The 20,786-nt window shown below is 52.3% G+C and overlaps 1 protein-coding gene across 2 annotated transcripts in view; it reads right to left on the minus strand.

The window, feature by feature from the left end:
- The window catches only part of TOX2 (TOX high mobility group box family member 2), a 129,662-nt gene extending 109,396 nt beyond the window's left edge, over positions 1-20,266 (minus strand). The window contains exon 1 of one of the 2 annotated variants that reach the window (XM_059133191.1): positions 20,118-20,266. In XM_059133191.1, coding sequence (XP_058989174.1) covers positions 20,118-20,216 — 99 coding nt within the window. In that variant the 5' untranslated portion in view covers positions 20,217-20,266. Of the gene's footprint in view, positions 1-18,781; positions 18,956-20,117 lie in introns of those variants that run through there. The other variant, XM_059133192.1, reaches the window with a different exon arrangement.
- Between the last annotated feature and the right edge of the window lie 520 nt (positions 20,267-20,786).

Consider the following 20,786-nt stretch of genomic DNA (forward strand, 5'->3'; position numbering starts at 1 on the left):
GGGACATCAGAGGCAGCTCATGGGAGTAAGCAGGTGGTTCCCCAGGGGTCTGGATGCTCAGGTCCCCACACCGGATCTGACAACATCCCCGGTTCATGGTTCAAAGATCACTGACCAAGAGAACGAAATCCAAACCCTTATTTAACCCAGCACCCCAGGCCCACCCCTCAGTCCTACATATCTGACCTCTCCCTCAATGCCTCCTCACACTTTCCAAAGCTCAACTCCCTCCTCTTCCCCAAGGATCTCCTGGATGCCCACCTGAGTGTCAGTCTCTCCCTCGTCCCAAAGCCGACCAAGCCCAGCCATCTTGTGTATAACCTGCCTAGAAAGGTCTTTCCCCACCTCCCTCCTAAGACTGGGTCACATGGGCACTGCTCAGGGGACACCTATGAACCAAAAGTTCCTTTCTCAGACCAAGCACGCTGACACTTAAAGGGAACTGGCATTTCAATGGGTGCTCGAATGTGCCAAGCCTCTCCTTCCACAGGGCCTTTGCACATGTTGCTCCACCTAGACTTCCTCCCTTGCCCCGCATAGCGACCTGTCTTCCTACAGCTCCTGAAGTTCCCTCCGACCCTCTGTTTCCTGGCCTCACAGCACCTATGTCACTCTCCTAACCAGCTCTGTTATGTCCACATTCTGTGTTTCATTATGTCATTACATGTCTCTTGTTCACCCTGGAAATCCCACCACAGGGCCTAGCACAGAGCAGGTGCTCCATAGATGTTTCTTGTCAGCCATGGCCGATTACAAAGATGACCACGGGTCCTCCTGTTTCTACACACGTGCCTGCTGCACAGTGATGTCACCGTTCCTCTTATCAAGAGATGGGGTCTTTTTCTTCCCTCCTTGAAGCTGGGCTTAGCCACATGACTTTACCTGGCCACTGAGACAGTGACAAATGGGCCACGAGGAAAAGCTTGAGAAGCATGGGTGTACTAGAGCACCTCACTCTTGAGGTGCCAAGGAGCCCCGAAACACTAAGTGAAGGAGCCTGCCAGTTGCTGGAAGAAGAGGTTTGGGGGAAAGCCGGGCCAGCAATCAGCCAACTCCCAGCCAGCAGCCTGCCAAGTGCCACACTGGTGAGCAAGGCCATCCAGCTGTCCGGGAATCAGCCACGTGACCACAGAGGCAGGAGGGGGCCCTGCAGAGACCAGCCAGCCCAGCCCAGAGAGCCCTCCAGCAGAGCCACAGCATGTCAGCTAAATAAAACGGCAGTTGCTTTAAACAACTAATTCCGGGCGACTTGTTAGCACAGCAACAAGCAGGAGCTAACAGAAGACCATGGGCCATGAGACGCTCACAGCAAAAGAACAAGGGTCTGGTCTATACAACCTCAAGTTCAGGAGAATGCAAGCCTCTCGGGAGGGGCAAAGCAGCTGGAGGGGAAGGCTCAGGCCACAGGGTTTGAACCCTACTGTCCTCGGACTTTGGCTTCAGCCTGAACAAGGCAGGCACTCACCTCTGTCTGCGGTGGGAACAACACATCCTATGGCAAGTCTTCTAGGATGGTTTGAGTCTCAACAGGGAACACATGTGAAACCATCCCCTTGCCCCCCCAAAAGGAAGCCAAAGACTCTCTGCGCGTGGGAAGACAAATGTTGCAGAATAAAGATCACGACTGCAGAGATAGACAGATTCCGGTTCCTGATTCACTCTGCTACCTGTAGGCTGTGTGACCTTAGACAAGTTTCTCAACCTCTCTGAGCTTCTGGAGTCACCTGACCTGGTGTCAGGTGTCTGTGACATGGTAAGAATGATATGCAACTTGCAGGACCCTTGTGCGGGTGGAGGAAAACTGTATGCGGACACCTGGCACATAGTAGGTATTCAGTAAAGAGCAGCTCCTCCTCCTCGCCACCCCAGCCTCACGCGTACCTCTCCCATGTCCCCCTTAGCCCCGCCACCCCCACTTGGCAGTGACGGTTTCCAGGTTGCTATCAGCATCTTGTGCCAGGTGCCAGGGTGTGACTGTGGCTTACATAACGTCATGAGAGAGAAAGAGAGAGCGGTTCACTTGAAGAAGGAGAAAGAGCTGGATGTTGCCAGCTCTGACTGGGGGAGAAAATTCGGGCCATGGAGAAGACAGTAGAGAAGGCCGAAGAGGATTCAGACCAGAATCTTCGGCCTCTAAGTCTTGACACACCCAGGCCCCCCGCCAGCTTCCTCTGGTATACCTGTCTGTGGCCTTCCTCCGTTCACCTCCACGGCCCCCGCATGCAGGAGAGAGGGAGGCCGCGAGGTGGGGTCAGCGCGATGGCAAGACCACCAGCTCTCGCCTACACTGAGGTTGCTGGACAGCAGTGTGATTCCAGAGCCTCTGTGCTACAAAGCACTTACACCAAAAGTAGAAGCCCCTCTGCCCCAAGGACCCCAAATGCCAAGAACATGGTCTACAGAAAGGGTCCAGGATGGACTCCAAGCCCCCACCCTAGCGCACATGCACACGTGCACACAACACACACACACACACACACACATCCCCTGAAGAAGCTGATCAGGGAAGACAGACATATGGGGAAGAGGCCCCAAGGTGGGGGCGGGAAGAGTCCCAGAGCAGAGGGGTGCAACACTAGATCACTCCCCTTGCAGGGATCACACCCGCCCCCAAAGCCCTCCGGGGCTCCCCACTAGAGGACCCAAACTTCATAGCCTGGCAGTCAGCGCCCTTCCCAAACTGCAGGCTTTGCCTCGCCTTCCACAGCAGCTTGTACCCATCCGGACAGCTATGCCCCAGATCCCCACACCACCCGTCCCTTGGTCTTGGCCACACACACCCCTGCTGGAGGAGGTCATGGAGGTCGAGAATGGGGGCCCTTGCAAACAGGTTTGGCTTCCAGTCCCAGTGTGACCACGGCCCCGTCACCTGACTTCTGGCGCCTCAGTTTATCTGCCCAGCAGGATCAGCTTCTACTCCAAGTGTGGTTGTGTAGATTAAATAAATAACATAAGTAAAACACTATCCCATGATAGACACGAAATTAATGGTTCTTCTGTTCTCTGTTCCTCTATATGTCCCCATCCTAAACCTTCTTGGAAGTCCTAGCTAAATGCGTTCTTCTGCCAGGAAGCCCTCCCTGAACACTGCCGGTCTCAGGGATCCTGTCTCTCTCCCGCCCCCACCCCCTCTCTCCCACTCACTCTCTCCTTCTCTCTCTCTCCCTCTCTCTCTCATCCCATCTCTTCCTCCCCCCCCCACCCCTTCTCTTCTCTCTGCTCCCTCTCTCCTCCCCCTCCTTGGGCTCGAAGTAAGAGTTGTCTTACCTGTGCAGACCCCCACCTATCCACCCATCCCTACCTGCAGGCTCCATCACGACGTAGGGATAAGGACCGAGGACCGATCATGACCAAAACCATGGGAGGCTGCAGCATCAAGAGTGCCCAGAGAGCCAAAGTGGCTTACCCAAGGTCACCCAGCAGAGTTCAAACAAGAGTCAACAGTCCTCCCTCCCCTTCCACATTCTCAAGGCTATTCTCAGACAAGGCTACCGTGTGTGCATGCTGAGGGGTCCCACCCAGATCCCCCTCTCCAGGCTGTGCATCCATCCCCGAGGCTGTGAGTGCTCATGCCTCCTCCTCGGCAGAAATCCCCTTGGCTGATGGGAGAAAAGCACAGGACGCATGGCACCTCTGCCTCAACGCTCTCTGAGGAAAGCTCCCTGAGGAAGCCGATGGCCTGTGACTGACTGACAATGGTGTGCAAAAGGCCACCCCCAGCCCTGGCCTCAAGATGGGACCAGCTCTGGAGTACTGCTGTCCCTCCAGGGCTCCTCGTGGGATCGGGCTGAAGCAGGTCTCCAGCCGAGACCCCCTCCTTGCTCACCTCCTCCCCCAGCCCTGTCCCAGCGCCCCCATGCCCCTTCTCGGGAGAGCACTCTTTCACAAGCATCCATCCTTGTCTCGGGCTCGGCTTCTAGGAGGCTCAGCCTGACACAAAGACCTTGTTTCTCAAATTGCGGCTCAGCATCTCCCAGACCTCGTTAGACCTGCAAACTTTCTGGCCCCATTCCAGGTCTCGGGAATCAGAATCTGCATTTTAACAAGGTCCTGTGTGATTTGCACACACGTTAAAATTTGAGAAGCTCTGGCTTAAGGTCGGTCACCAGCCAAATGTGGGGACCGTCCGGCCAACATGGCAGTAACAAAATGTGTCCATCTGTGGCAGCAATCTTACAGCTAATGTGGGCATTATCGAACCCTGATTATTCACTGCAGAGGCGAGCCAGCACCCCGACCACCAGTGGGTCATCCCCGTGGCCCATACTCTGGTGAGGGCAGGTTCCATGTCCTTCTGGCTTGAACTCCAACCCCACACACCTTACTTGGTCACCAGAATTCTGCTTCTCTATGGAACTAGTCCGGCATCCACATTAGCCAATTAAAGCCTTTGCCTCTACCCCTTCTTGAGGAGACCCCACCCCCAATACCAGACAGGGGTTCCCCAAGGGCACGCCTGGAGAAGATGCTAGAAAGAGGGGTGGTTAGAATTCTCCAGGGCCCCGAGGGACATACGGAGGGAGAGCAAGGAGGCAGATGTCTCTGCCTTGGAAGAAGAAATTGCTGGCTGCCCTGAATCAGAAACGCCTCTTCAGAGGCTCCTCTCCAGCCAGCCCAGGGCAGGAGTCCCTCATCCTGGTGTGAGCCCCTGAGAGTCCCTCTATGGGGATGTCCATGACCTTTGCAAAACTAAAGGCAATAACCAAGTCCTATGTGCTGAACGGACCCCGGGGCCGGCCCCGGAGACTGTGATAATCCAGACGTGTGTTTGGACAGAAGCACCCTGCAAAGCTCGGTCAACGCTGCCTGTTGCCTGAGGAGGGAAGCGGTTCACCTTTTGCTAATCGTCCTAATTCATTTTTTATTACTAACTTTCCTGTTTTCTATTTGCCATCTGATTGAAGATATTACCAAAGGCATTTAAACAGCGTCAGACCATACCACAATGGCAAACATAACTCTTTTTATTGAAATCTGCATTAATATACATATAATTCCCTGATCACAAAGACCTCATGGTCCACATGTTAGACATTAAGTGAAGGCAGGTTTGACAAGAGGCACAGATACAACTGAAGGTTCTTCAAAAAACAATAAGCCACATCAGGAGGGTGTGACAAAACGGACACTTTCTCGTGCTGCAGGAGAACATGGGTGACCCTTCTGGAAAATGGCAAGACAACCTGAATCAAGAGCCATAGAAATGCTCACCCCTTTGGACCCAGGGGTTCTGCCTTGGCCCATAGCCAGCAGCCTGGGTCTTTCCACAATGGTGGGAATGTTCTTTATCTGCACAGCCCAGTGGCTATAGAGGGCTAGAAATATGGCTAGTGTGACTGAGGAAGTAAGTTTGATTTTATTTGGCTTGATACTAAATTGAAATAGCCACACGTGGCTGGTGGCTATCGTGTTGGACAGGAGAGCAAGCCATCATGGATTCTCTCCTAAACCATATCATCACCTCCGTCTGTCGTCCTGCACCCGCGCTTGCCCCCCATCCAATGTTTTCCCCCAAGATAGTCGCCAAGATTCTTCTAAAAATGCTCCCACGGCCCTTGGGACAAAAGTCAAGCTCCTGGACACAGCCTTCAAGACCTCCCAGGGACAGACAGCCCCGAAGCTCTCAGGGAGCCTGAGATGATCCAGGTGCCGGAGAGGTAATGACAGCCTCGGAGGGGACAGCAGTGAAGGCCTCGCCAAGGGGGTGGCACTGGAGGAGAGAGTTAAAAGCCTCGTGTGTCGGAGTGTGCCAGGTAGGGGGCAATGCTCAAACCAGACGCAGAGCAGCACAGGGTTCTCCCATCGACCCCTGCCTTCCTGAAGCCGGTAATCCAGTGACAGGGGTGCGGCATGAACAGTAAACATAAGGAACGGGCCTATTACACACTGTGAGACGAGAAAAGACAAGATGGGTAAGGGGTTTCTGGGGGACCCAGGTCGGGTAAACAGTTTGCAGCACGGAATCTTTAGAAAGAAAAGTACCCAAATCAACACTGTTCTTGAGTCTGCATACTGGGAGAGTATGCAGGGGCTCTCCCCCATGCTCTAAACTTTTTGGCAAGTAACATAATCTTCATAATTTACAGTTTAATACAAAGAAAGGGGAGAGAAGTCACCAGAAAAATCCTGCTTGCTCAACAGAAGTGTTCCCACGAGCTGGAGATTTTGTTATCTCTGAAGGCCAGACCGACTGTGCCCCAGATACCCCAACACGGGCAACTGAGAGTGACATCTCCCTCCTGAAAACAGCAAGGTCACCACTAGCAGGGAGACGGGAGGTGGACAAAACAGGGGCTGAGGTCTGCCAGCCATGGCCCCAGAAGCCAAACACTGATTAAAATCCACTGCAGCTCTCTCCCTTGGGCTCAGCTGCAGGGGACGGTGACATGTGGTTACAGCAGGAATTCAGATTTGTGAACACCTGCAGGCCTGGGCACCTGGCTGGCTCAGTCCGTAGAGCATGCAACTCCTAATCATGGGGTCGTGAGTTCAAGCCCCATGTGGGCTGTAGAGATTACTTAAATAAATAAGTAAATAAAAATGTAAGAACAAGACCCTTGCAGGCACCAGACATGGCCTCTCACGTTTATATGGTTAATCGTCCTGACAACAATGTACAAATAAGACAAGGAAGGCCCAGAGACAACGTGATTTACTCTCAGAAACACAGCCTAGGATGCGTTAGAGTGGCCATCTCTGGAAAATATAACCTCCACACTGATTCATCCATTCTTCCAACATCTTTTTAGTGAGCACCTACTACAGAGACACCACACTAAGGTGCTGGGGACTCGGTGGTAAAGAAAACAAGTCCCAGTGGTCTGAAAGGTGGAACAGACACTCAAATCGTCCCATAGATGCATCGAGCAAAGGGGGGAAAATACACTAGAGGCTGTGACGGAGAATGATGGGATAAGCGCAGTGATTAGGAGGTCGGAGTCTTTGAGAAGGCACAGAAAACTGAGCAGGAGCCAGCTGGGTGGAGAAGGAAGGGAAGAACATTCCAGACAAAGGGAATAGCTCACGCAAAGCCCCTCAGCCTAAAAAGATCATGGTAGGGGAGACTGGGGAGGGGAGGGGGCTAGAAAACAGGAAGAGGGCCAGAGTGGCTAGGGGTCAAGGAGGGAGAGGCTGGCTTTGCCATATCCCCAGCAGGGAGCCGGGAGCCTCAGACAGAGCCACTGGGAGTGAGACAGGAAAAGCAGGCAGGGGCTAGATCACAGTAGGATTTAGGGACCAAAAAAGGCATTTGATGTTATCTACACACCAGGGAAAGCCACTGGAAGGTTTTAAGCAGAGGTCTGATTTAGGTTGGCGAGAGTTCTCCAAGCCATAACAGAGAGCCGTTGAGTAGTTTTTGCCCCTGGGAAATGGCAGGATGCAATTTACACATCAGAAAGATCTTGATTGTGGCCCGGCCAGCTCCTTGGCTCATCCTGATGTGTGACTTGTGGCCACTGGATAGTAAATGTTCCCAAAAGCTAAGCATCCCCAGCTGGCATGTGGGAGGTGGCCGCCTTTCAGGAAAGCAAGACAAAGCAGCAAATGACAGGATGTGTTGACAGAGCATCGGATAGGCACAAGGCTGTTGGCAGATGGAAAATTGTCCCAGAGAACGCCTCAACAGGGTCGTGGCTTATTGTTAATGTCGAGCCATTAGGAAAACACAATTATGTGCTTCACTGATACTCTAAGACATAATCTGAGACAGAGTGCAAACACTGAGTGCTTCAACTGAAAAGAGAGGGAAGACAACGAACAGAAGAGCCCCTGGAAGAGACGCCTGCCTCGCACAGGTGGGTGGCCAAGCCCTCCAGTGTGTGTGTTTGTTTTCACTCCTGGTCTCGTGTCTCTCATTTAAGGGCAAAGTTTGGCTCTTAGGCATCCACAGACAGATTGGGAAAGGAATTATAATTAACTCTCCCAGGTGCTTAAACATACATTATTATCTCATTTAATTTCATAAGCAGGTAAGCACTGGTAACCCCGTTGTGTAGATGAGGAAACAGGGCGCCGGAGGTATTAAGTAGCTTTCCAAATGCCCTTGCTCCCCTGTCCAGCTTCATCTCTTGACACTGTGGTCCCCTCCTATGCCTTTGTACATGCTGTCCCTTCTACCTGGAATGCTTTTCTCTACCTTCCTCACCTGGCCAATTCATCTTCAAGCACAGACCGAGTGTATCCTCTAGGAAGGCTTCCTTGACCATGCCAGCCTGGCCTGGTAATCCGATACCCATTTGGAGTTCCTTATTTTCTCCTATCTCTCTAATAATACTGTGGCTCCTCGTGGGCAAGGATCAGGTCTTAAAACACCTGTTCCTGCCTGGCATCTACCACACAGCCCTGTATACAGCAGGCAGCGAACATTCTTTGCCTGGCTGAATGAATGAATGCATTTTTTGTAAGTTGCATAGCCGGCATTTGATCCCAAGCCGATGTGACTCCACAGCATATCTCTTGGCCAGAGTTTATGTCTCTGTCTTACGCAGATCAATCAGAAAACATAAACAAGCATGGAATATATTCCAACCGTATGGAGGACTTCCTTCATCCCTCCAAAAAGATCCTGAAAAGCACCACTTCTCTGGGGAAAGCAGGATGTTGTCTATGGGGGTAAAGGGTTAAGCAACTCCTTTTCCTCTCTGCAAGAGAATTTCACCTTTGTTAATTGTCTAGCAGAACTCCCCTGGAAACCTGATGAAGGTAAGATGTTAACTATGTTACTAGGCAACTCTGCTTATGGTAAAAATGACCCCTGACTGGTAAGCTGCATCTGGACTAGAAGTAACTATAAATAAATTATAAATATCTGATAAAGAAACCGAACTTTAGATTTTCCTGAGTGTAGTGACTCTTACAACTGATAGGCCCCCGGCAAGAAACCCTGGAAGGTAGAGCTGTTACAGAAGTTATGGGTCCTTTTGGGGAATAAGGCTTCTGAGCCAGGATGACCTCCAAACCCACATCGTGGGTCTCATTCCCCTGCACCTACACTACAGTCTGCGGGGGTGCTGGGCAGCCAAGAGAAGAGCTGGCGGCCGCCTCCATGGATCGAAGCAGGGGCTGTGGCTGGAACTACTCCTGTGGAGGAGCAGATCTTGTGCCCTGCTGGCAGGTGCTGGGTCCTGCCCACCTCTGTCAAGGACACAGGGACCAAGTGTGGTCCATGTGTGTCCTGTGAGTCTGAATGTTTAACCAAACCTAACAGAGTCCCTGTGGGAGAACAATGAGAAATAAGGGAACCGATCTGGAGAGAAAAGAAACCACCCCAACCAAACCCACCAGGACACCTATTCTGAGCTGGAAAGCTCCCGAGACTCTACTATTTGTACCATTTATAAAACACACACACACACACACACACACACACACACACACACACACAAAACCTGGGAAGGAGCCTGTGTTCACTATCCTACAGAGGGCCCAGGTGACTGGAACAGCAGCTGGCCGTAGGAGTGAGGGAGGGCATGACGTACGTGATCTCCCAAGGCCTCACCACAAACCTGGGATGCAGCTGTGGTTATGTGAGAACAATGGAGATCAGAGAAGTTAAATGGTAGATCCAAAGTCACACAGCTTGTAAGTGGCAGGATACGAAGTCAGGCACTTGCACTGAACTCAAAATCACACTTGAATCCACTATCTGGTTTTGCAAAACAATTCACTTACAGCTCAAGTGAATGTACAGAATAGAAACAGGCATGGGGGTTGGGGTGAGAGGACCTCCTTAAATAGTGTAGGTAGCAACCACGAGGCACTCAGTAAATATTCGTGAAGTAAATGAGCAACAAAAGGCCCAGGGTCCATATTCCACATTATCAAGCTCCGTTTAAGTCAAAACAGCAAAATGGAACAATAAAATTTATGCATGAGATTGACCCTGGGTTATACTACTGAGTAGGATTCATTTCCAACAAGTTTCTAAATCATCCCTGCAAATTAGGCCCAACTTCAAGATAAGCACGTTTTAATTAGCTGTAATATGAAGGCATTCTATTACCAAGTGATGTTTAAGGTTGAAAACCAAGGCAGAAGGCCCAGCTGGGAATCCCCCTGGGCCGCAGAAGAGCCAATACATTAAGAGTAAAACCAAGGGGCAAGTTGGTTCCCTCTTCCATCCCTGCAGAGGCTGGGAGCTCGGCCTGACACCACAGAGCCTGCAGGAGAGAGGGGCAGAGAGAGCACTCTCAACTCCGGTCCAGCCAACCAGTTTCTCTGCTGCCTTTTGTAACATGACCTCCTTGGACCTCAGTTTTCTCACCTACAAAATGGGGACATGTGTGCCTGGCAGAGTTCTTATATGAGAATGAGCCAATGATGGGTAAATGCACAGCAAATAAAATGGTGCTTTTTCCACCCTACTTTTCTCCATAAAATGGCACAAAATTTAACAATAAAAATCAGCGAGAGGGGACTTTTTGTTCAAGATGGCAGATAGACATACACTTTTTGCCTCTCCTTTCTTCTAAGCAACGCTAGAATGGAAAGAAAAAAGATACACAACAGAACATACACATACATATATATTAATAATTCAGATAGATAGATGGATTAAAATAGAATAACTCCAAAAAACAAAAACAAAAACAAAAACATTAGAACACAAGAAAGGGCTGGGGATCAGAAATACTAAGAGTGCTTAGAAGTAAGCAGTCAGACTGACAAAGAAGCCTATCACCTCCAAGGCACCAGCACCCCAACACAAGACCTCTGGAAAAGCTATTATCCTAACTGAACCCCAGAACATCCCCAAAGGCAGGCAGCAGGAAGCCCTGGGCCAGGGACATGACTGGACTTTTGTGCTAGCCTACAGACCTTGGAGAAGCTGACTGTTGGATCTGCCTCCAGGCTAAAGGCAGGGAGAAGAACTCCAATTAAATGAGAGATGTGCCTTAGGGATTCCCCCCTGTTGTTAGCCATGAGGCAGGAAAAACAAAGTGAACCAGTGCCCTTGGGTGATTGCTGGTCTACCTGAGAAACAGATGCCCCAGCCTTAAGTGAGCTTGTCTGTCCCCTGCACTAAGAGAAGACCCCAGCTTCAAGGGTCCTCCCACAAACCATACCCAGGGCACCCAAAACCAACATTCACATTGCTTATCCACAGAATCGTGGATCTCGCAGGCATTGAGGAAACTCACAACTCACAACTACAGACGGATCAGTCTAGACGTCTGTTTACAAGTAAATGTCAGTCATGAGTCACCAGGCATTTGTAGAAAATATCAGCATAAAAAGAGGCCTGATGTGAACAGAACTAACTACCAAGAAAAGAGCTAATGCAGGAAACAGAAGATAACTTTTTATCTTCTGTATTATAATCTTAAAAAAACTCAAGATACTCACATATACTTAAGAAAAAAGAAATGGGATACTCTGATACAAGATCAATCAAGAAACAATACAAAATTCTGGGAAATGAAAAGGTGACAACTAAAGATATGAACTAAAGAATGGTTATGACTAGAAGTATTTCACCCAACTCCCCTCAGGGGTTAGCGTTTGGGCGAGGGGCTTGAGGGCAGTGGGGAGAGGAAATGAGAATGAATGGGCCCTCCATGTTTTCCTTTATATCCTACTATAGTTCTGTGTACCTTACAAAGGATAAAAACAAATTTCAAAAAAAATATGGCAGGACTCAAGATAAAGTGTGAAAATGACAAGAGACTGAAATGAAACTGGAAGTTAACATGCAAAAGACATGCGTGGTATCTTATGATATAGCTACCCGGGACCTACTCGTTTACCTCCAAGCTTCCTGGGAGCCATTGAAGACAATGCGGATAGGACAGTCATGGACAATGGCCAACACTGAGGCAGGGACCAGGTGAAGGGCCTCTTGTTGAAGCTGTGGCAGGACTCCAGCCCAAGAAGAAAGCCATGGTCCCCTACCCAGAGCTAACTCACTTAGGCATGGCCCAGAAGCTTCTCAGAAATCAGTGTGGAGTCCTCCCCGCCACACAAGAAAGTGCATGACATCTCAAGAGAACTTCCTTGGGCACAGAAAATTCCATCAATTATCATTTTTCTTCATTCGGACCTAAGAAGCAATTATCCTCCAGCTCTCATTCCCATCATGAGATAAAGATGAATCCCAGCAAGTGACTCGGAGTTTTTAAAAATCATCAACATGCTGGCCCTTGACTTCCCAAGGGACCCAAGAGGGGAAAGTTTTCTCCCTAAGATGCATCTCCCTGAGAGAGGCACTTTGGTGCTCCCCTTCCTGTGCATTCATCCCCAGCTGCCAGGAATGTCACAGCTGTTCCCCTACACTGAGAACCTCTCTGCCACAGGGAGCTACCTGGGACAAGGAGATGCACTGATGCCAATGACTGGATGTTGAGAGAACCAAGACGCACAAGCAGTTCCCTCACCCCAGTTTGGGACAACTCTGAAGTGACCATGCTCCAGGCCAGCTTCTCTACCCACCCAGTGCTGCATCTCTTACTCCCTTCCAGGTACACTTCCTGGGAAATTCCTCCCAAATAAACCCTCCACGGGCAATTCCCCATCTTAGAGTCTATTTCCAAGGAAGCCAATGTAAGACTGTCTCCAAGGTGAAAGACACTCCCCCCCATAACCTACATGGGGCCTGAAGAACTCAGGGGTCACTGGGATATCTGACCATGTCTGAGCCAAGGCTACATGGCCTAGGCCAGCAACACATCCCTGTTGTTCAAAGCCATGGGGGGGAAACCTTCCCACATCACAGTCTAGAGCCATGTTCTTCTAAGTGTACTTCCCAGGCCAACAGCATCAGCATCACTTGTTATCACTGTGCCTTTTCAGCCTTTCCCTAGACCTACTGAGTCAGAACTTCTGAGAGGGGAACCCGGTGATCTGTGTTTCAATTGCCCTCCAGGTGATTCTGAAGGTTGAGAAGCAGAGCATCCCTGACTACTGGGTGAAATCAAACACAAGACTTTAAACTTTTCCAGCAGCAGAAGACCAAGAGACAGCGGCGGACAAAAGTCTGATGACTCAGCAACATGAGACATTCCATACTCTGGCTCCACACCTCTGGCTCCGAGGCACTCCTCTAATTACAACCAGGCCAGCTGGGATGGGCCACTCTTTATGACAATCTCTGCTGGTGTCCCAGCTCCCCTGGAGGCAGGCCTTCCTGCCTTAGGCTGGCCGTACCCCCAAACCACCCTCCAGGTACCCCTGTAGTAGCTCTTCCCTCTACCTAGGACACCCTCCCAGGAATTCTACGTGCCCCCACATAGCCTGCCCGGCATTTCCTTTAAGACTCTGCCATGTGGGGCGCCTGAGTGGCTCAGTGGGTTAAAGCCTCTGCCTTCGGCTCAAGTCGTGATCCCAGGGTCCTGGGATCAAGCCCCGCATCGGGCTCTCTGCTCAGCAGGGAGCCTGCTTCCTCCTCTCTCTCTGCCTGCTTATGATCTCTGTCTGTCAAATAAATAAATAAAATCTTAAAAAAAAAAAAAAAAGACTCTGCCATGTGAGGCCCTTCTACACCCCTGGCACTGCCCCAGACAATTAGATATTTAATTATGACTCTGCATTTTGAGCCAAGCTATAAACCCACACAGCCTTGCGTCTAGTAAACAGAAGTTTCCCGTTGAGTGGCTGAGCCTTTAGGACAAGGCTGGGTCCCCTGGCACAGAGTAGGAACTCAATCAGAAGCTGCTGAACATCTGAGAAGCCCAGCAGTAAACGGGTAATTACATATTGGAAAACCCCAGGCTTGTTGCTCATTCTAGCCGGCGCCAGAAGTTTGCTGTTCTACTGTAGCAAGTTGAAGCATCAGGATAATTGATCAAAATTTATTATCCCGTGTTATACAGCATGTTTTCGCTAAGAGATAAAATTACAATTTACCACGACTCATTAAGTTAATAATTACTTACCATATGTTTTTATGGCTGCTCCCAAACCACACTGAAAAATCACTGTGCAGGTTTTTGGTCCGTGTAAATAGGATGGCTGCCAACCACGTGGATACAGAATTTACTGACAGGGAGACGCAGGACCAAAATATTGAACAGGTAACACAATTCTAAAGCTTCGTCCTGCTCATCCCCGTGACTCTCTAGGGTAGCCGCACCACATTTTCCCGGTCAGTGGTTCTCAAACAGGGGCGCTTTTGCTCCCCCAGGGGATACCTGGCAAAGTCTGGAGACGTTTTTGGCTGTCAGGACTAGGCAGGAGGTTCTCCTGGCACCTAATCAGTAGAGGTCAAGGATGCAATGACACATCAGATGATGTACAGGACAGAACCCCCCCCCCCTCAAAAAAACAAGGAATTATCAGGTCTGAAGTGTGAACAGTGCTGGGGCGGGGAAACACTGTTCTAGATCAAAGGAAACTTCCATAGATGTTTCTTTCATCAGAGCTTCATAGCAACAGTGTGAGGAAGACATTGCTGTCCCCTTGCACAGATGAGAAGACTGAGGTGAGGAGCAGTTAAATGATGTGCACCAGGTCAGCAGCCCACTCCAGCGAATGGTACAGATGCAATTTGAAACAGTCTCCTCTGACTGATAAAGCCAACTCCCCTCCCACACAGATTCAAGAAGGAAACAGACGCCAAGGAAATGAGCAGCTCTCTGTTAATTCATTAGGCTGAACGGTCCAAGCGGAGACTGCTTCCAACGGAATGCAGGAGAAATCAGATCCAGAACCCAAGGCACAGAAACACCTGCTGTTGGGAGGACCCTTCTCCTGCAGCAGCTGGGACAGTCAGTCCTCCAGCATCCAGGGCTGAAACAGTTTCCCCCGCCTCATAACTTTCAATTGTGCAGCTCTTCATGAGTAGAAATGAAAGCGTTTCCTGCTGGGGCCACATGCGGTATATGCATGACTTCCAACCTCAAGGCAACCCCACAGAGGAGGTGTTGCTGTACCCATTTTGCAGATGAGGAGACAGAAGCACGGGGAAGTTAAATAACTTGCCTGTGCTGATGATGGTGAAGGCAGCATGCAAACCTGGTTCTGCCAGGTTCCAGAACTTACACTGCCTTCACATCTTGCAACTAGTTCTAGGAAATGAGAGAAGCAAAGCAGTTGGCCCTATGGAATCACACAAGGCTGGCAGTCCCACAGGGGGATTCCTTGTCCTGTAGGCAAGGACTCAGCTGCTCTTCCAGGCTTTCTGGCTGCTCTCTGTGCTGGGCTCCATCCTCTGGTCCTACTTGTGCAAGCTCCTCTAGGAATGACAGGTCAGCCAAGAGACTCTTGGCCCTTGCTCTGCCCTGGATTTGATGTGCTCACTGATATCTTTACAGAGCCAAAGAGATGCTAAGTTCCTCAAGCTACAGAGGAAAACTGGCAAGCCCTGAATTCATTAATGCATTCATTAATTCAGCAAATATTTATTGAGTACCATGTGCCAGGCCAGCTCTGGGAATACAAAAGTAAATGTACGCACCGTGGTTCCTGCCCTCTGAAGCATCTAAGGGCACATCTCCTCTGAAAGTAGCACCCTCATCCTTCCTGGGGGTACTGCATTTTACAATTATAAAGGACATGCCCAGGCTTCGTTCATTACATCCCCTTACCACAGCTCGCCATCTCACTAGACTGATGTTCACTGATTTGCTTTCCCTTTGCCAAGAGGGAAACAGAGGCCCAGAGAAGGTCGCTGTCATGCTCAATGTCACCCAGTGGACTGGGGGCAGCAGTGCCAGGCCCGGGCTGTGGCTCCTGACATTCATAAGGTACAGAAGTTTGGCCATAAGGACCCTCAGGACAGATGAGGGGAGGGGCTATGGGAAACACATTTAAGACAGAAAGTAAAGAAGAGCTGCCTCCCATCCTCCAGAGTCCCCGGAACCAGCCATCTCAGCTCAGAGCTCACCTGGCCCAGGTCCACCCATGGGTCCCACCCACAGCCACCTGTGTCCCTGCAGAAAGAAGCGGTGGGGACCTCAGCTACCAGAAATGCTAAGCAGGCCTCATAAATGTCAAGTAGAGGTGAGGTGGGGACAGCACCTCCCACCCCTTGGATTTTCGTCCCAAGGAGACACCGATCATTCACTAGCCGAGCTTGTGTTGATCCCCATCAAATACAAGATGCTGTGCCCAGAGCTGTGTGGGTGGGGAGTTGCATCACTTACCCACGCACACATTTCCTGAGTAGTTGGGGGTCAGGCACTGTGCCAGATGCCGGGAGCCCACAGAAACCTGTACACAAACAACCAAACCACTGCCACACAGTGTGGTCGCTGGACCGCCGGCAGCATCACCCGGGAGCTCATTAGACATGTAAATTCTCACGAAAAGACTTGTATAAAAATGTTCACAGAGGTTTTGTTTATAATGGCCCCGACCTGCAAACAAACCCCAAAATCCATTGGCAAGTGAGCACATAAACCAATTGAGCTACATTTATACCAGGTAATACTACTTAGCAATAAAACAGAACTATGGATATACACAATACAGATTAATCTTGATACCTTGAGCAAAATGAAACCAGATGCAAGGATGTATATGCTGCATACGAAATTCTAGAACTTAAGTATACTTGGTACACTGAAACTGAACATCATAAAGCATTGATAATAGAAATCAGATAAGTCGCTTCCTGTAGAGGCAGGAAAGGAGACTGTGGGCTGGAAAGGAGTATAAGGGAACTTTCTGGGGTATGGTAAATGAGCAAAATCTGGATTGGGATGGTGGTTACGCAGGTGTTCATATTTGTCAAAACTCACGGAACTATGCACCTGAAATTTGCACTTTATCTTGTGTCAATCATATCTCAGTAAAAAATGAGTTGCTATCATTTCTCCTAGATCACAAAGCCACAACTGGTGATTTGAACCCACGTTTGCCCAGTTCCAATGGCCAGTTTCCACTAGCCTGCCATAGTGGAGTGGGGGACCCCAGGCAATGCCCAGAGCCTGGTACAGTGCCTTGCCAAAGTCAGAATGAAGGGACTTCACAGATACCCAAGAAAGAGTGTCACATTCTCTCCCTAGTCCTTAAACAGAGACAGAGGCTTGAGGGGAGGGCACCTAAGTGTCAAGCTAGGAGTCAAGAAACTTGGGTTCAGGCCTCAACTCTGCTCTTCACATGCGATGTAAGCTGTAAGTGCATTACCCTGTGACTCAGTTTCCCCTTCTGGGAAGCGAGGAAGAAGGAGAGGATCCGTGGGTCCCAGCATGGGGCCATAGATCCTGGGAGTCCCAGGGCCACAAGCTCCTATCCTCACTGAGGCACTGTTGCTACATGAAAAGAGCCATATGCCTGCCACGCATCTGGTGAGCTACTTCTCAAATGCATGTTAATAGTTATTGTGATTAATAAAATAACATCTATTTCAAAGCAAAAATGAAACCATGGCAGCTTTTGCAGTTATGTATTTTCTCAAACAAAAAATACCAAAAGAACAGCCACTGCTCATGACTTTGGTTTAAAGTGGCTGGAATCTCTGTGTAGAGTATCAATAAGGGGACAGTCACCAAGGAAACAGTTGCCGAGGGCCCTTCCAGGTCAGCTGTCCCATAGTTGTCCGGGATCACTTGGGCAAATGTTTGCCCTTGTGTTTCTCGGGCCTAGGTCCCTGTGGGGGCAAGCCTCTTGTGTGCACTGCAAGGACCAAACCCCCAGTGTGCAGGCTGTGTCCTGGTCCCAAGGGTGGTCATGGCTGTCTCTTAGACCTCAGTTTCTGCTCCAGTTCTGACAGTGAGATCATTTGTAAGAATGGAGCCTCGGCACTTCCCTCCCCGGTCCCTCACCATCAGACCCCTGGTCACAATGCACCCTACCTCCCAACCACCAGCACTAAAGATGACTGTCCACTTGGGATCTGCTACCAAGAGGCATGTGACCCACTCCTAGCCAAGTGACTTCCCCTGCCTCATCCTGCCACAAGCCTGAAGATTAAGAAGGAGGTATCACACCCAAGGGCAAGGTCAGACCTTTCTCTCACCTACCTTGGTGGCCCACCTGGACACACTCTTGGCTCTGGGCCAGGGGTCCTAGATCACAGACAGAAACCAGAAACACCAGCTTCTCATTCACTGAGTGGTTCCCTCCCTGGCCAGGTTTCACACTAGTCCTTGGTGCTGAGTCAGAGCTTTACAGAGCATCAGAATAAAGGCAGGGGCCTCAGCTGGGTGACCATCCCCCCACCCCACCCCCAGAAATCCCTCAGGTGGGACCACCCCACTCTAGTGGGGTTTACAGAAACATCACCCGCAAAAGGAGCACTCTGGGCTAAAGGTCACCCCCCTCCTCACTGAACCAGAAATCCCGGATCCCCACGCACATCCCCAAACCAGAGGCTGGAACCTTGCCAACTTAATATTCAAAAAAATAAAGCCAAGGGCAGAGGACAGTCCAGCTGCCCTGGGCACCCAAAGGTCTTCTCCTCTCTCAAGACTCCACCTGCTACTTGAATCAATTTTCCCTCCATCAGACTGGAAATAGCCCGAGAACCGGCCTTCTCTTCAGGACACCATCCCCTTCTTCAGCTTCTAACTTTGCCCGTCACCGAACAAAGATAATCACATCCACCCGCTGCGAGACCTCACTCGCCGCCCACCTCGCCCCCGACGCCGCCAGGGTCCACTGGCCCAGGATCCCACTCCCTACCCGGGGGGGAACTGCGGAAGGCTTTGCCCTGTGACCCTAGAAGCCGCTCCCCAGGGCCTGGGGACGCACTCAGGGAGGCCCAGCCCGTAGACCCCGCGTTCGGCGCGGGGACGCCCCCTTCCCGCAGCATCCACACAGCAAGGGACTACAGTAAAGCCGGTGGGTGGGGTGAGGTTGAGACCCCGAGGGCCGCCCATCCAAACACCCGACGCTCACTCACCACGCAGCGCCACCGAGCCCGCGAGTCTGCGCCAGGGCCGCGGGGAAACCCACGCGCGCCGTTCAATCCGGGCTCCGAGTGACGAAAAGCCGCGCTGGGCTCCCGCCTGCCCCGGACCGACGCGCCGACCGCCGGACGCACCCACCGTCTGGCTCTCTAACTAAGTTTGAAAGTTCCCCTCCTCCAGCGAGGGAGGAGACGCGGATGGTGCAGCTGCCCCTAAACGTCCCGGGCCGGCCTGGGCGTGGGGAGCGGGGATCGGACGCCCCCCAGTCGGGATGCCGGGCACGCGAGCTTCCATCGGAAGGACGCGCCTGGCAGAGCAGCGGGGACCGGGCTGCGGGCTGTGATCTCGGAAAAGGCGGGGGGGGGGGGGCGGGAGAGGGGGCTGTTGTCCCTGCAGGGACCTGGACGGACTCCCGCTCACCGTTCCCGGGAGGGGTCAGGCTTCGACTGTCCATTGCCAGCTCGGAATCCCAGGCCCCGCCGGGCAGTGACGGCCAATTAGTGAACGGCCAGTTAGTGCGCCTCGGCTCCGGGAAGTTAAAGCCCGGACGCGCGAGTTGGTGACCGGGGTGAGGGCTGGGGCGGCGCGGGGGCTGGGCGTGACCGTATGTGGCTGTGTGACGACCAGGCGATGAGTGTGTCTCAGGTCCACCGTGCATGGGTGGCTGTGCCATGACAGTGTGCGCCCGTGTGAGTGACTGTGCGTAAGAGCGTTTGACTGTCGGAGCAACTTCTTTGTGTGACTGTCCCCAGCTGTGACTGGGTGTGACAGGCGATGGGGACATGTAACGGGGTGTGTGGCCTCGTACCGTGTGAATGGGTGACTTGTATGCGGCGATGTGACAGTGTACGTGGGCGAGTGACTCCATGTCATTGTGTATAAATGACTGTTAGGGTGACTTGTGTGGGACGGTAAGACAGCCTAAGTAGGTGCTTGGCTGCCTATGTGAGTGACAGTGGGTCACTGTGTGTCAGCCTGTGAATGAATGTGAGGCCGTCAGGGGGACGTGGGCGAGCGTGTCACTGTGTCATCGTGAGAGTGACTGTCGAGGTGACTTCTGCCTGTGAACGGAACAACTCAGGGCATGAGTGTAACGGCGAGGTTATCTATGTGAGTGGCATGTGCCCGTCGGCGGGGCTGGCGCGTGAGGGTCCCCGCACATTGGCACCGCCGGCACCTCCCCCCGTGGGTCTCCGAGAGTGCCCCGTCCCGAGCCGCCAGGTGATTCCTGCCCCGCACTCCAGCCCGGGACGCTCCCGCCGCGGCGCGGGGTCCGAAGGCGCGGGCAGGCCGCGCCCGCCTCGGCGCCCACCCCCGGCCCCCGCCTACCTTGCCGCAGTGGTAATAGTCCAGGTTTGCCAGGCCGGCCGGCTCGGCCCCGGGCCGCGCGCCCACCGCGGGCGCCGAGGGGTACAGGCGGACGTCCATGGCGGGCGCGGCGGCGGCGGCGGCGGCTCCCGCGGGCAGTGCCTGGGCGGGCGGCGGGTGGGAGCCAGTGTGCGAGCGGGTGTGCGAGCGCGGGGGGCGGGCCGGGGGCGGGGCCCGGCGGAGCGCCCCGCCCCCGCCCCCGCCCCGCCCGCGCGCGCTATTGTTCCGGCCTCGGGCGCCGCGGAGGGCCGGGGGCCCGGGCCCTGGGGAGGGGTCCCATCCTTCGGGGTGGGCCGCCGCCAGGTCCCTCGCCGGGCTCTGCACCCCCGGGGGTCCGGGAAGGGTGTGCGCCCGTCCAGACGGCCCTTTTCCGTCCCGCTTTCCCCACCAAGGGTGCGGGGAGGAGAAGCCCGTTTGACAGCCCTCCCCAGAAGTGGGACACTGCCCACCCGGCATATTTAGGAAGCGGGGGCGGGGTTGGAAGGCGGTGACAGGTACACTTTCCAAGATGGGTGCTGCCTTGCCTGGGGGACCACGGCCCAGCGCGCCTGCGGCTGATCTTAGGGGAACCCTCCCTCCTTGTCCCACTGATCCTGATCGTAGTCACTGGGAGAGGGGCTCTGGGAGTTG

The sequence above is a fragment of the Mustela lutreola genome, chromosome 9, assembly GCF_030435805.1.
Source record: "Mustela lutreola isolate mMusLut2 chromosome 9, mMusLut2.pri, whole genome shotgun sequence".
In the NCBI taxonomy this organism is placed as follows: domain Eukaryota; kingdom Metazoa; phylum Chordata; class Mammalia; order Carnivora; family Mustelidae; genus Mustela; species Mustela lutreola.